This window comes from Lepidothrix coronata, unplaced genomic scaffold, assembly GCF_001604755.1.
Source record: "Lepidothrix coronata isolate B3197 unplaced genomic scaffold, Lepidothrix_coronata-1.0 Scaffold51, whole genome shotgun sequence".
In the NCBI taxonomy this organism is placed as follows: domain Eukaryota; kingdom Metazoa; phylum Chordata; class Aves; order Passeriformes; family Pipridae; genus Lepidothrix; species Lepidothrix coronata.
In genome coordinates, this window is record NW_016690231.1 from 3403932 (window position 1) to 3418214 (window position 14283).

Genomic DNA, 14283 nt, shown 5'->3' on the forward strand with positions numbered 1-14283 from the left:
TGGAGGTGTTTAAGGACAGACTGGATGCGGCATCAGTGCCATGGGCTGGGAACCATGGCAGGGTTGGATCAAGGGTTGGATTTGATGATCTCAGAGGTCCCTTCCAACCCAGCTGATTCTATGATTCTATGATTCTGTGATTCTATGTTTGGCTGCAGGTGGAACGGGTTAAAGTGTCCTGATAGTTTTCCCTGTTCCCTTGAAACAGCATATGCGAGAGGCTGCTGAACGGCGGCAACAGCTGGAGTTGGAGCATGAGCAAGCCTTGGCTGTCCTCAACGCCAAACAGCAGGAAATCGAGCTCCTGCAGAAGGTAAGGGGAGCCAGGGAAAGCAGGGAAAGCCAGGGGAAATCCCAGGCTGCAGTGGCAGAGTGAACGGCGTGAAGTGGAGCTACTGGTCTGAAGAACTTGAACCCCAGCTGCCAAACTGGATCCTGCTCTCGACTGTTCTGTGTGATCACTGCTGCAGTGGCAACAAGTGGGTGTTGTCTGTGCCAATTGGTTTAGGAATGTTTATGCCAGTGAAGGTTAACCTGACTCCAGTATATCTAAGTCCTCTTTCTCAATAGGGATAAAACTGACACAATCATATATATTTCCTTTGTGTTTCAATTGCTTCCTTCTATGCTTACCTCAGGAATATTTGTGCATTTCTTAAATTTCAGGAAGGAATCTGGCCTTTATTTCATGATAATCAAAATATGAGGTCTCTGCCATTTCCAGTTGGCTGGAAGAGTTAACATATCAATGTTTTGTCAGGATTTCTTTGGCTTTCTCTTCCACATATGGAATTCTTGCTACCTTTCTCCATTAAATTAGATTAATGAGTCATCTCAATCATAGTTCATCTTCTTTTTCATAAATGTATTGGGTTTGTGTGACAAGGCTTTGGTTAGCGGGGTGGCTACAGGAGATGCTTCTATGAGCCAAGAGAGAAGATATATATGAGAAGATGCCAGAAACTTCCCCCATATCCAGCAGGTCCAATTCCAACCGGCTCCAGGAGGGACCCACCACTGGCCAAGGCCAAACCCATCAGTGGCAGCACTTCTGGGGTAATGTATTTAAAAAGTGGGGGGAAAAACTGCACAACGGCAACTGCAGCCAGAGCAGAGGTTCCCCTGCAGCCCTTGATGAGGACCATGGTGAGGCTGCCCATGGAGGACCCCACACCAAAGCAGGCTGGGACACCATGGGAAACCTGCACTGGAGCAGGATCCTGGCAGAGCTGTGGACCTGTGGAGAGAAGAGCCCACACTGGAGCAGGTTTGCTGGGGGCACTTGTGACCCTGTGGGAGATTCCCACTGGAGCAGCCTGTTCCTGAAGAGCTGCACTCCATGGGATCCAGGCTGGAGCAGTTAGTGAGGAACCGCAGCCCGTGGGAAAGACTCACTTTGGAGAAGTTTGTGAAGAACTGCATCCCATGGAGAGGACCCACTCTGGAGCAGGGGCAGAGTGTGAGGAGTCCTCCCTGTCAGGAGGAAAGAGCAGCAGACACAACGTGTGATGGACTGAACACAGCCCCCATTCTCTGTCTCCATTCTCTGTCTGGGAGAGAGTTCAGGAGTCCCAGGGAAGAAGGGATGGGTGGGGGAAGGTGTTTTTAAAATTTGATTTCATTTCTCATTATCCTACTCTGATTTGATTGCTAATAAACTAAACTAATTTCCCTGAGCCTCTTTTGCCCATGACAGTGATTCCTGAGGGATCTCTCCCTGTCCTCCCATGACACTTTTGCTGTGTTTTCTCTCCCCTGCCCAGCTGAGGAGGGGAGTGATGGAGCATCTTCAGTGGGCACCTGGTGTCCAGCCAGTGTCAGCCCACCACAATAAACTAAACAGTTTTTAAGTACCTCATTTCCAAGGTCATTCTCTAATTCACAAATCACTTTAAGACCTTTTTTTTTTCCACGCTGCAATTTCTCAGTATTCATTATAATACAAAATACATGATATTGAGTTTCAATCATACCAAAGTCACTTAAAGCTACAATTGTCTCAGTGCTAATGTTGATTTTTCCAATTGCTGGACTAGATTAAAACACAGAAATAATAGTGCTAATGATAATTTGATAGAGAATTGGCAGGGGGGGACATTCTCAGTAGAATAAAAGATATTTCTAATGGAGTTTGCTTGAAATAGAAAGCTGCAGTTGACCAAATGAAATCTTTCTGTTAATTTTCTTTTAGTCTTTCTCAATTAATGTACTTAGGCACATTTCAAAATGCCATTTCTAGTTATATTCAGCTGTTATTATTAGAACTTCCTCATAAATTTTGGACTTGAAATTTAAGTCCTGGCAAAGCAAAGAAATCAAAGGAAGGTCCAGCGTTTCTTGCTAATTTTTGTTACATTCATCTGATAGAAACACGTTTGGTTTGGCCACAGGAGGCAAATCTCTGTGCTGGTCTTTTCTCCAGTCACTTTTGCTAAGCTGCAGTGTGACAGATGTCAAGCACAAAGGAGGTTATATTGTATTTGGTATTTTGCTCAGTGCAACTGGCTCAGCATCTGCAGCCAGCACTTAAATTCTTGTTCAGTGGACCTGAAGGAACAAGATCTCCCAACGTACCTGGTACGTGTGTGGGTTAAATTACTTCTTCCCTTCTTTTTTATTGGAGTCACATAATTATTTGAGAAAGTCTTGTGAAATGAAAGTAGTAACTCTGGGCAGCAACAGGATGGCATTTCACAGCACATCTTCTTACTGTTGTAAAGGCTCTGAGGAGCCCCCAAAATGGGCACTTCAAAGCAAAGCAAGTTGCTGGTACAGCCCCATTTCGAATATAAATAAAGATTCATTGTCTTTTTTAATATAAATACAGGATTTTCAGCTCAGATTTTTCAGCCTAAAAGTAAGAGCACGATATTGTTCATCAGGATTTTGTGCTGATGGGGAATCAGGTGGTCTTTTTCTTTTAAGAAAACCTTAATACACGAGGCAGTTGGATGTGAAAGAGAGATAGCTATTGATGGAGGTTTTCTAATCATTTATCCAGAACTCATATTCTGGGTAGATTTTATTAAACTTGTACTGATGGATGACTCAAAGCTTTCTATTACCTGTTATCACATGTTTGCTGATGCTCATGGAGCCAATATTTATCGAGTGCCAGCGCTAGGACTTATTACTGTAGTCCAGGAAGAAATATGACTGTGCTGGCAGGATTGAAGGAGGCTTTATTATCCTGCATGACAGTGAAGGATAGTTTGGGTGGATGTTCTGGTTGTGACTTTATGGCCTGACCCAGCTTCCACTGAAACCAATAAAGGAGTAGAGTGGCCCTTAGAGGTGAGGGGAATGAAGTTAAAATTGTTGTTATCTGTGTCCATCATGGGACTCTCTGGGCCATTAAATTGGAGAGTCTGTGGGGTGCTCTTCTCTGCCAAATAGGAGGGTTTTAGGACTTTTCTCTGGTGAGGAATGTGCAGAATGATACAATGGTTAACAAAATTTGTGCTTATCTTGGGCAAGCTTCAATGAAGGGGATACTGAAACCTTAAATGGAAATAAAGGGAGGGTAACACAGTTACTTAGTGCTGTTTTTTGGTTTTAAGGTTTAGACTTTTCCTGGTTGTGATTTGAGAAGTGATTTTCTGAGCTATATAAAACACTTTTCTGCTCTTATTTATTCTCTCTTTTCGTCTTTGACCCAGTTGATTGGACCCTAAATATTGCACTGCTGTTTTCAGAGAGCCTGACTTGTGCTTGCCTTGAGGTGTTTTGTGAGCTATGTTTTTCAATGATAAATACTGATGCTTCATTAAAAGAATGAGCTTAATTTTTGTGTTGTTTTCTGCTACCTGATGTGGGAGATTTCTACACTGTGAACCTCCTCAGTACCAAACTCCACTTCAGCTTTAATTTGGAGGGTTTCAGAGATGTGATCTTGCAGTGTGTTGAGCCTGCTTGTGGTGGCCCAGCAAAATACCAATGCTATTAAGCTTCCCTGAGATTCGATCTCCTAAAAATAAGCAGTTATTTCAGAGGCTTGGAGCCCAAGTGCTGGAGTAGTACTGGCAGAGCCACCCTTCCAGACTGTAATTGGCTCTGGATTTGTGTATACAGTATGCTACTTTATGTGCTTAGAGCATATTATGTGTGGTATGACTAATGATTTTCCCTTTTCCTCCTTTTTTTCTCTTTTTTTCCTTTTTCTTTTTTCCTTTTCCATAAACACAAGGCTCAGGTTGAAGCTAAGAAGGAACATGAGGGAGCAGTTCAGTTGCTAGAGGTAAGATACTCTGTGTTACCTTTGCCTATTCAGGTTCCCTTCTGAATGTGATAACTTTACAGTATCATCACTTCTGAAAGTTCCAAGGAATATGTAGACAGATAGATTTTTTTTTTTAATCTTCTAATATAATCGCATCCTCTAAGGTTTATAATTCAGTTAGGATTGCATTAAGCTGAGCTGTTGGAAGTGATTTGTGTACCTCGGTTTCTCATTTGGGACCTTTTTTTTTTGTAAAATACTATTAAAATAGAAAGTGATTAATTATGAGAAATATTTTTTATTAGGCTGGAAATACAGCTGCAAATACCAATCTGTTACCTAACGTTCCTAATTAAATACTGGCTAATAAACACAAGGCAACATGTTAAAGAACTAAAAATTTTAAACCTAATGAAAGAATTTAGGTGCTTCAAACAACCTTAAAAGGGTGTGGTAGAGAGAGAACACTTCATTTTTCTGCCTGTTGAAAAGGCATTAGGTGGTTGTTAAGGGTTAATTTATTCTAAAAAACAGGCAATACCATGGATTGATCATAGCAAGGGCATTGTCAATATTTCATTAAAAAATCTGTTTTTAGCAAAAGCTGATTTCTAGTCTGTTTAGCTTCCCACAGTATTTCTGTGTGTCCACTTGCTGGTCATGCCTTGGTGAAAGGTGTTTTTTCAGGTGCATCGATCAACTGTAAAGAAAAAATAATTAAAGAATTCATTCATAAAAATCAATATTCCCACAGCACGTGTTTTGCTCATAGCCTTTCATATTCACCATATATATTGAGTTTGTTTTAGCTTTCAGAACACAAGATTAAATTATTATTTAATGCCTGGTGGAAAGTATATAATGCAGGAAAACATAATTAAAAACAAGGCAGGCAAGAGATTATTTACCCCCCTCAAGCTGAGCACAATTCCTGTGTAGCTGATTTGTCTGCAACCTGCGATCTGCACAACCCCACCAAGGTTGCCAAAGCTTTTGCTTTTTATTGCCACAAGTGCATTATTGTTTTAGCATTTTATTTAATGTGCCTTTTGCAGTTTGAGATCAGCAGCAATATTGATTTCTGAAGCGTTCTGTAGCGTGGTTTGTGTTAATGCATGTCTTTACACGTGGAACTGTTCTAATATACTTCGCTTTGAAATGTAAAAACAAAACAAAACAAAAGTATTCAAAACTGTTTTTATTTCTTTGGTTATTTCACATCTCTTTGTTTACTGTGTCTTGTTTGGGATTTATTGCTTTGCACTTCATCCAGAACACCTTGGACAGCATGCAGGTATTTTAGGGCATAAATTCTCCTTTCCCTGTCCTGAGTCCTGCACCTTTCCCTCTAAAATGAGTCCGATAGCCCTGCCTAACCTTGCATGGGATGCGTGCTAGAACCATTGTTATGCAAGCATGCTTTGCACTTTTTTTTTTTTTTGGCCAAACACCAAATCATCAAAATTAGACTTTTATTCCACGAGAAATTAATCTTGGCATGATTTGATGAGAACTCAGATCCTGACTTTGGAAGTCAAATTTCTTAAGAGCATGCCCATTAGGAATGGTTTGGTAGTTTATTCACCACTGTAAACTTTCTGACTGTGTGGATTTTGTCTGAATTCAGATTGTTTCGTTGTTAATACAGAGACTATTTCATGTGGTATTTTCACCTGAGGTTGATTTGAACCACCCAGTGAAAGCTATTGCTGCTAAGAACAGCTAAACTATAAAATAATAACATGTGAGTTAATTACCAGTCTGAATTCAAACCTGTCCACTTGGAAAGTTGCTCATCATCTTCCCTGTCTCGTGTGAACAGTATCTGTCTTGTAATGGATGAAGTCTCTGCTTCATTTTCTGTTTAGGAAGCCATTTGAACTTTAGAAGCAGCACCATGGGTTGTATGAGAAACTTGGCGGGTGCCAAGTGACAGACATTCAATCTGTCTGCAGCAGGGAATGTCTCTTCATACAACCACTGCTGTAGGCAGAGCCACTTTTAGGGAGGTCTGGTAGACTTGGCACCTCTGTGCCATCGTTATCAGGGCAGATCATACGGGAGGAACCACGACAGAGAATAAAAACCCAGATTTTATGGCTGTGAGCACACGCCTCGCTCTGCTCCAACGTACATGGCACGTAGGTTTTCTCCAGCGAGGTGAGTCTGGCTGGTTGACAGCAAACCAAGCACATGCCTGAAGCCAAGAAACGAGGATGAGCACAGGGAATGCTTCCTGGTAGCTCCACTGAGGATTTAGGGCCCTTTTTTCTTTATATAGTACCAGCTTTGTGCTCAATTCTAACTCACAACCTTAAGCAGTAAAAGCATTTCTCTTCCAGGCTTCCCACTGTCATGACAGAACAACTTGAAATTTCTACATACTCACAAGAAAAGACAAAGAAGGCATATACTGAGATGCAAATACTTCTAAAATTAATAGATGATAATACATTACTGTTTTTTCAAAAACATTTTTAAGATGGGCTTAGCATCTTGATGAGATTTGGATTGTGATGTTTTTATTTTTCATTTTATTCTAGAGTTTCCATAACTGCATGTAGAAAAGTCAGTGTATATTCTTAGAGGGTCAAATAGCTCATCCTTAAAAGAGGGGACCAAAAAACTCAGACCAGTTTACTTCTTTATTTGCTTAATGTGCTTTTAAAATCGTACATAGATGTCATATCCTTGCAGCAAATTAACAAGCAGCAAAGGCTCACATTTCGGTCCCTCAAAACCACAGCAAAGAGATGAAAGACTCAAAAAAACCCCAAGCATTTAATGTTTGTGTAAAACTCCCACAATGTCTCTGATTCTTATTGGGTTTTGTTTTATAACAGATCAGATGGATACCCTGAGACATCTTTAGCAGAAATAAATTAATTGGTGTTATGAACACAGAGAAATTTTATCTTCAAAACTCACTCCAGCTTTAAAAAAGTATTTGTTACAAGAAAAGGAACAAACAGTACCACCTTCTGTAGTAGAAAATTTGGATTTCTGGCTTCTTCTGGGTGCTATAGGTGTTTTCCTTGTCTTTAGCTGAGCTAGGATCTTTTTAGAGGTGGTATGTAATATATGTTGTTTTCTTGATATGTAAAATGTGCAGTTTTTCTTACATGAACTGAGAATGTTTTTGTCTTTGAGAAAACCCAAACTCTTAGTTCAGTTGAATGAATTTAATTGATATACAGACTTCCTTTGTCAGAACAGTTGTTTAACAAGGCATATACTATAAAGGGGGTTTTAATGAAGGAAAGTGATATTTGTTCATCACAAAGCACCAGTTCAGGATACAATACATCACCTTTTCATACAAGGAGCCCATTAGTGCCTCTGCTGAGCTACTTCTGCTGCTTTGGGTCACAGCACATAGACTTGGGTTCTCCCTGGGTCTCCAGTGGCCTTCCCTCTGCCACATTTCCAGAGCACAGACCAACTGGTTGTCCCTATGTGAAAATCAAACCTCACAAAGGAAAACTCTCAGGAGCTTCTCTGATTCTTCAGTCTTTGCAAGAGGTGTTAATATGTTCTTTCCTAACTCTCTGGGCACTCCAGATTTGTGGGTTTTGTCTTCTGTGCAGATTGAATAAAATGCAGATTGAAATTTAAATTCATTGTACTGAAAACATTATATCCTTAATTTAGCTGGTACAATGAATGTGCAGAATGTGGATAAAAGGTTTTTTCATGCTCTAGTGTCTTTACTACTCTTCATATGTTCTGAGTAAAAGTGGTAGAAAAAAATCCTGAATTCCCAGGCCCTTTGTCATTTCTTTCAGTGAGGGAATCTTTCTTTCACATCACCTTATCCATTTTCTCACATCAGGAATTCATAAGCTGTACGTGGGCAAATTTCCCAGGTCAGCACAGAAGTTCTCTTTCGTTTTAAGTTCTTTTTTAAGTTTTCTTTTGTTAAAGCCTGATGCCTCGAAATTAAAACGAAAATGTTTGCCAACAATGACATTTTGGTGCTTCTCACAGCCTTTCAACCAACCTCCTCTTGCTGGAGTCTGGAGTACTTTGTGTGGCTTTAAAGAGAGGAACATTGGTTTTGGAAGGGAATTCAACCAGCACCTGGGCCCATATTCTGCATGAGCCACTGTAGGTTTTTTTGTTCTTGTTGGGTTTTAATACATAAATGTTAATCCAGCCATTCAGGAGGTTTATATGTAATAGCAGAGGATGGGCAAATCTCAGAAAAAGTTGGAAGAGCACACAAGACTGACATTCAGACACGTGTAGAAGTCACAAAACTGTAGGATCTGTTTGCAGGTGTTCTTGACAGTGGTTTTTTTGGGCACTGCCAAAATATACGATGAGGAATTTCCCCTTTGGAAACTGAGGACAAAAGGAGAAATCACCTCAGTATTCCAGGGTTACCACCAGGCTGAGAATCAGAGGGAGATCATGGGCCTGTTTATCCCCAATAGTTTGCCTCTCCTGGCTTCCTGGTCCTTCAGAAAAATCTGATGGAGTCAGAGCTCTGATCTCAGTGTTGTGTCTTGGTTGTGCAGGCCAAGGTCCGGGAGCTGGAGGAGAAATGCCGGACGCAGAGCGAGCAATTTAACCTCCTGTCCAGAGAGCTGGAGAAGTTTCGGCAGCAGGCAGGGAAGATTGATCTCCTGAGCAGCAACACGTTGGCATCCTCGGATATCTCTGGTTCTCCTGGTAAATCTCTATCCCAGTTAATGAATGGAATAGCCACTTCTATAGGCAAAGGTAAGGACCAGCCTTTTGTTTGTGGGTGTCGGTTCTGCCCTGTAGGTTTTCCGATGCAACTCCGTGGCATAAACACAGTTTGCTGTACAAATGGAGGGTGGAATCCACTCCTGTTCCCGTTTTGTGACTTGTTTAAATTTCAAAGTATCTCTTAAGCCTTCACTGAGCTCGTTCCAGTTTTATTTGGGCACAGCTGGGAGCACAGTTCTCTCTAATTTTGTTGGGTGTAGTGATAAGAAACCAGTTCAGTGTTAAAATTGTGTGTTCCTTATGTAAAACTGTACTTCCGTTGTAAGAAGAAGGACTGTCTGCATATACAGGCTTTGTTGTCAAACCTTCCCTGTTTCAGGGACACAGGGGTAGGTCTGCTATCTTGTTGAAGTAGCAGTTCATGGGGAAAGCAAGCACAGAGACACACACACACTGTACTGGCCATTACATAGAAGAGAAGTCTAAATAGAGATGGGTAGAAAATAGAGGAACTGAACGAAGTATTTTGACAGACATCAAAGTGGTTTTGGCTTAATTTCATTCGTTCAACAGAAATTATGCACTTCTCCTTAAAAAAAAATTGAAAGTAAAACATTAAAAAATTAAGATAGAAGCAAACACTGTCTAAAAAACACAGATTCTTGTATAAAGTGATTTTGGTTGAAAATGAGTTTCATGGGGATATATTTTAACAGAACTGGGTGAGGATAATATCTACAGTTCCTTGCTAAACTGTGCAAAGGTATGTTTAAATTTTTAACCGTGTTTCAAATAGTATTTAAAGATGTAAGTCCCAGTTGTTCTAGAAACAGAAGAGCCTTGACAAAAATATTATTGATTTGAGTTTGAAAACAAGTGGAGAACGTAACGTTTAAAAAACAAGAAAAATTGATTTACATGTGTACTGTTGTTCTTACACTTACAGTGCCCAGTACAGTCCACAGTGTGTGGTTATCCAAGATCTGTGTTGAACTTTCACCGGGTCATCTCCTGTTGCCAGAGGCAACGGCTCTCCTAAGTACAGAGCTTTGTAAACCATCCATTATTCATAAGAAAATTGCAAAGGTCAAGGCAAGAGGTTACCTGAGCACACTTGGAAATCACTTCCATGTAAATCATGTTTGATTGTGTATTATCAGGATGTTATTCTCGAGGCTGAGGAGTGTCCTCACCAGCTCAGTGAGGAATCACTTCACTTGTTCTGCAAAAAACCAGCTGTCAGTTAATTCCCTTTACTTACAAATTCACCAAAGGTTGTTTTAAAATAAGTGTGAAAAGGAACTGGAAATATGAAATAGTCTCGACTTTTCTCCCTAAGCTTCTAGAAAAACTCTGAGCAACAGGTCCTAGGAATCACAAATCATTTCCCTGCTGCTGCAGACGAGCAGTGATTTTCAGTGAAGGGTGCTAATGTGAAACCAAGTCAAAAGGAAGCAAGGTGACATCCTTCTTTCATTTCAGTTCAGTAACTCTGTATTTTGTGTGCCTTGGGTTCCTGAGCACAAAACTGGAGCTGTTGGCAGTCTTGCCCACTGTGGTGCATGTTAATTCATAGGCTTTTCTGGAGCTGCAGGTTTTACTTAACTGGATGTCAAACTGCAGTAAATGGAGAATTCTGGAGGCATTACCTGATAGCCATAAGAATTTAGTAGAAATTTCCTTAATACCAGCAGCATTAGCTCTTCATGTCTTCTAAGGACAGGATTTTCAAATTAGTTCAAATTAATTTTAAAGGAAAGGTAGTTAGGTATTGAAATGTCCTTCAGGCAGCTGGGGAAGGTCCAGCCTGTATCACTGCAATTAATTTAAGCAGGTCCCCACCCCCAAATGAAAATTACCTAAACTTTTTAAGGTACTCAGTCAAACTCTCCAAACTAATAAAATACCAATGGAAAAACCTTTTTAAAAACCTTCAAAACATACCAAACAGAAATATCCCATGTAATCCTTGAGTAAAGGCACAGCAAACGCAGCCAGGTCTGTACTGAAGGCATTTAAAGGCTGTAAATCTTTCCCCATAACCTTTTGATTTTTTATGTGACTAAGAATTCAGGGCCTGCAGCACCAGTGAATAAACACCAGAAATCCTTGGACAACATTCATTCTCAGTATGAATGCACTGATAACAATGAAGTGATGTTTGAGCAAGTGGGCAGGATTTCTAATTATTGAAATCAGCCCTTCCACAATAATGATGGTAATGTACAGCAAGTTCTTCAGACCAGAAGTGTAATTATTTTTATTATGTGTGAGGAAGAAAGAACACAAGAGGGAACACAGGGACAGCTTTCAAAGCAAAGCAGTTTATGACCAGCTGCTTTGCCTTAATTGGTGATGTTTGAATGTATCAGGAAATGAAATAAACCCAGCCAGAATGGATTAGAGCATTAAAAGTTCACTTTAAGCATATAATAATGTCACAATCAGATAGAGAAACCTTAAGATTTATTATTCATCAGATAAGAGGCTCGTCTAAATGGTCTTTCTGGGTAATTTAGGTAGTCCATATGGAATCAGCAATTGCAATAAATAAAATGGAGAGTCTGATTGTAATGCAAGTATGGGCAGCTTTAATTCTCCTGAAACATTTCAATTAGGCCTGGTGATCTTCCTTTTCTCTTGAAAGGGTGTTCTTCAGACTTTAACAGGTATTTGCCAGGCATGGGAAAATAATGGCCATTTTGAGCATATATTGATTTCACAAAGACTTTATGGATAAAAACCCCGTGGCTTTATAGAGCTCTTTTCTAGTATTTAGAGAAAAAAAAAGAGACATTTCTAGATGCTGCTGCATTTTCTTAAGAGCTGACCTCTTGTACTCTTCATTTTAAAATGTGTTTTTTCCAGAGGGCAGATATAAAAGGAAAGGTGTTTCGTTTGGGTTTTTTTGCTTGGTTTGCAGTTAACAAGCTTTAAAACAGTCTGTAGGTCTCATTCCTCCACAGTCTGTAGCTCAAGCCCAGGGACATCATGCAGCCTTTTTTGTCTGTATCCTGTACTCACAATCTGCAGGAGTAGCTCTCCTCTGTAGAAATGATCAGGAGATGACAGAGGTTCAGGAGATTTTAGGAGGAATGTGCTTAGTGCACTGTGAGTCCCAATTTTGTTTTTTGTTTTTTTTTTTTTTTGCAAAGGCATTAGTTGGTGATACCTGTGTTTATATTTTTTTTAAATCCAACTGTGGCTCTACATGCATAGAATCTGCAGGATTTACATATATTATTTAAGTATCTCATGACCTTTTAAAAAGGCTCCTCTCCAGAACACACAGGAACTCACTGCTAAAGCTGCATGATAAGGCCCACATGAAAATCAGTTCTTTCCAGTTTACTGCAGATATTAGAAGACCTTGAAAATGCAGTAATTTTTAAACTGCTTTAAGAAATAGCTCACATTGTGGCCCTAGAGAAAAGCAGCCCCACAGCACGGAAAGAGCCTTAGAGGATCAGCTTCTGTTGTTTCACACACTCTTTCCTACGGAGACAGGAGCTGATGGCACCCTGTGTGGATCCTATTGACAAGGGAGATGCTCCATTGCACAAGTAGCCAAATAAATGGAGAAACAGAGGACACTGAAGGCAGCAATTAGTCCAGTTAGGAAGACAGATCCATTTTGCAGAGCTAGACTTGGGGCAGAAGCTGCACTTCCACATACATTGATGGATATTCCAGTGACTCTGATGGGAGGTGAGGTATCTATGTGGGCATACATGTGTCCAGTCACTAATGCAAACACAACTTCCACATAGTCTTCTCTTCTACATGTTAAAGATTCAGGGCAAATTCTATGTACCCTGTTTCACAAGCGAAAATAATAAGACAGATCAATATCTTCCAGCATCCTGATGCTCGTGGAGTTCTTGATAATGCATGTCCCTATCCTAGTTATCCTATATATATGCAAAGCAAGGGCTAGATTGTCCTAGAATCTTTCTCCACATTTGCCATGTTGTGCAACTAATTTAAAAACAAAGCCTGAAGAATCCAGGAGGTATGAGACCAAACAGCAGTTTCCTTTGAATGAATAATCACAGTTGGCCCAATTATTTATAGGCTTGGCGCTGACAGGCTGATATGGCAAGCACATTAACAGCAAACAGAAGGAGCTAAATTGGCTGAAGGTTTCTGAACAGGGATGACTTTTTTGTTATATATGTGAGAAAGGTTCCAAGAATAAAAAATGTGCCCTTTTCCAGCCTGGGGATTGCTGTAAGCGGGGCTGGCTGTAATTAATCTTTTGTGTGGTGAGTTGTATATTACCCTGCTGTCAATGGGCTTAAGCTGTCCTGCTGTAAATTACAGTGATGCAGAGAAAATTAATCATAATGGACTAATGAGAACACCAGAAAAACCCTCTGATGATATTCTTGGAGCTTATTCTCCTCTGCAGTATGAATAAAGAGGTTCCACTGATAATTCCTGGTGACGTGGTCTGGGAAGCTGCAGTTCAGTAGCAAAACATTGCTGTCCAGACTTCTGGCAGAACAGGAGAGGAAATGCTGAACCTACACATATTCAGAAAAATTAGAGCATAGGCTCATTATGTTAATGAAAAGGAGAATGCACTCTGCATATCTGGATGTGTCAGCAAGGACTGTGCTTTGCTGTAGCTTCTGCTCACGCTGCAGGTATAACTAAGCTCAGTTTACAGTCTCCTGCTGTCCTGTGGTTTGGGGACTAAACTAACAGTAAAAGGGAAAAAATGTAGAAGTATTTTATATAACACTTTGTTAGTCTGTCTTGCAACCTCGATGTCATTCTTTTCAATTGTCTCCCCTCACCTCTAGGCCTGATTTTCACTTGAGTCAGTGGGAGATAAGAGGGATCAGCCTCCTTGGGTTATTCAATGTGCAGTATACGCTGCCTTTTCATTTTCTTAAAACTGTTTTTAAGAGCGCAACAAAAATATTCAAAAAGGATTTCTGAAGATTTTTCCTTTCTCATAGCCTTTCTCAAGTCTTCCATTTTTTTAGAAACTGGAGAGATGGAACTGTGACCAAATTACGTGTTTTAGTGCTGGTGTTAAAGAGGAACTCTCACGAAGTATAAAGCAGGTGCTCTTGGCACCTGCTGCCTGACAAAAGTCAAACCACTTCATTTGAAAATGAACATCCTGCCAACTAAATCATTAGCATTTCAGTCACTTTCTCAGAAGACAAATGTATGACTCGGTTCTACTTTCCAGTATATGACAGAGTCCCCAAAAGAAATAAAGGTTCTAACAGCAGCTCGTTAGTGCTGGGTATGTTAAACAGCATGTCAGGTAACTTCTCTGTACATATTAAGGTGCTCAGAATGAAGGTGGACTTTTTCTCAATAAGGAAAAATTGAACTTTGAATTTTTTGAG

The 14283-nt window shown here is 40.2% G+C and overlaps 1 protein-coding gene across 1 annotated transcript in view; it reads left to right on the forward strand.

The window, feature by feature from the left end:
- The first annotated feature begins 211 nt into the window (after window positions 1-211).
- The window catches only part of RIMBP2 (RIMS binding protein 2), a 53120-nt gene continuing 39048 nt past the window's right edge, over window positions 212-14283 (forward strand). The window contains exons 1-4 of the mRNA XM_017815587.1: window positions 212-313; window positions 4187-4237; window positions 5493-5513; window positions 8740-8944. Of these exons, the coding sequence (XP_017671076.1) occupies window positions 212-313; window positions 4187-4237; window positions 5493-5513; window positions 8740-8944 (379 nt within the window). The remainder of the gene's footprint in view (window positions 314-4186; window positions 4238-5492; window positions 5514-8739; window positions 8945-14283) is intronic.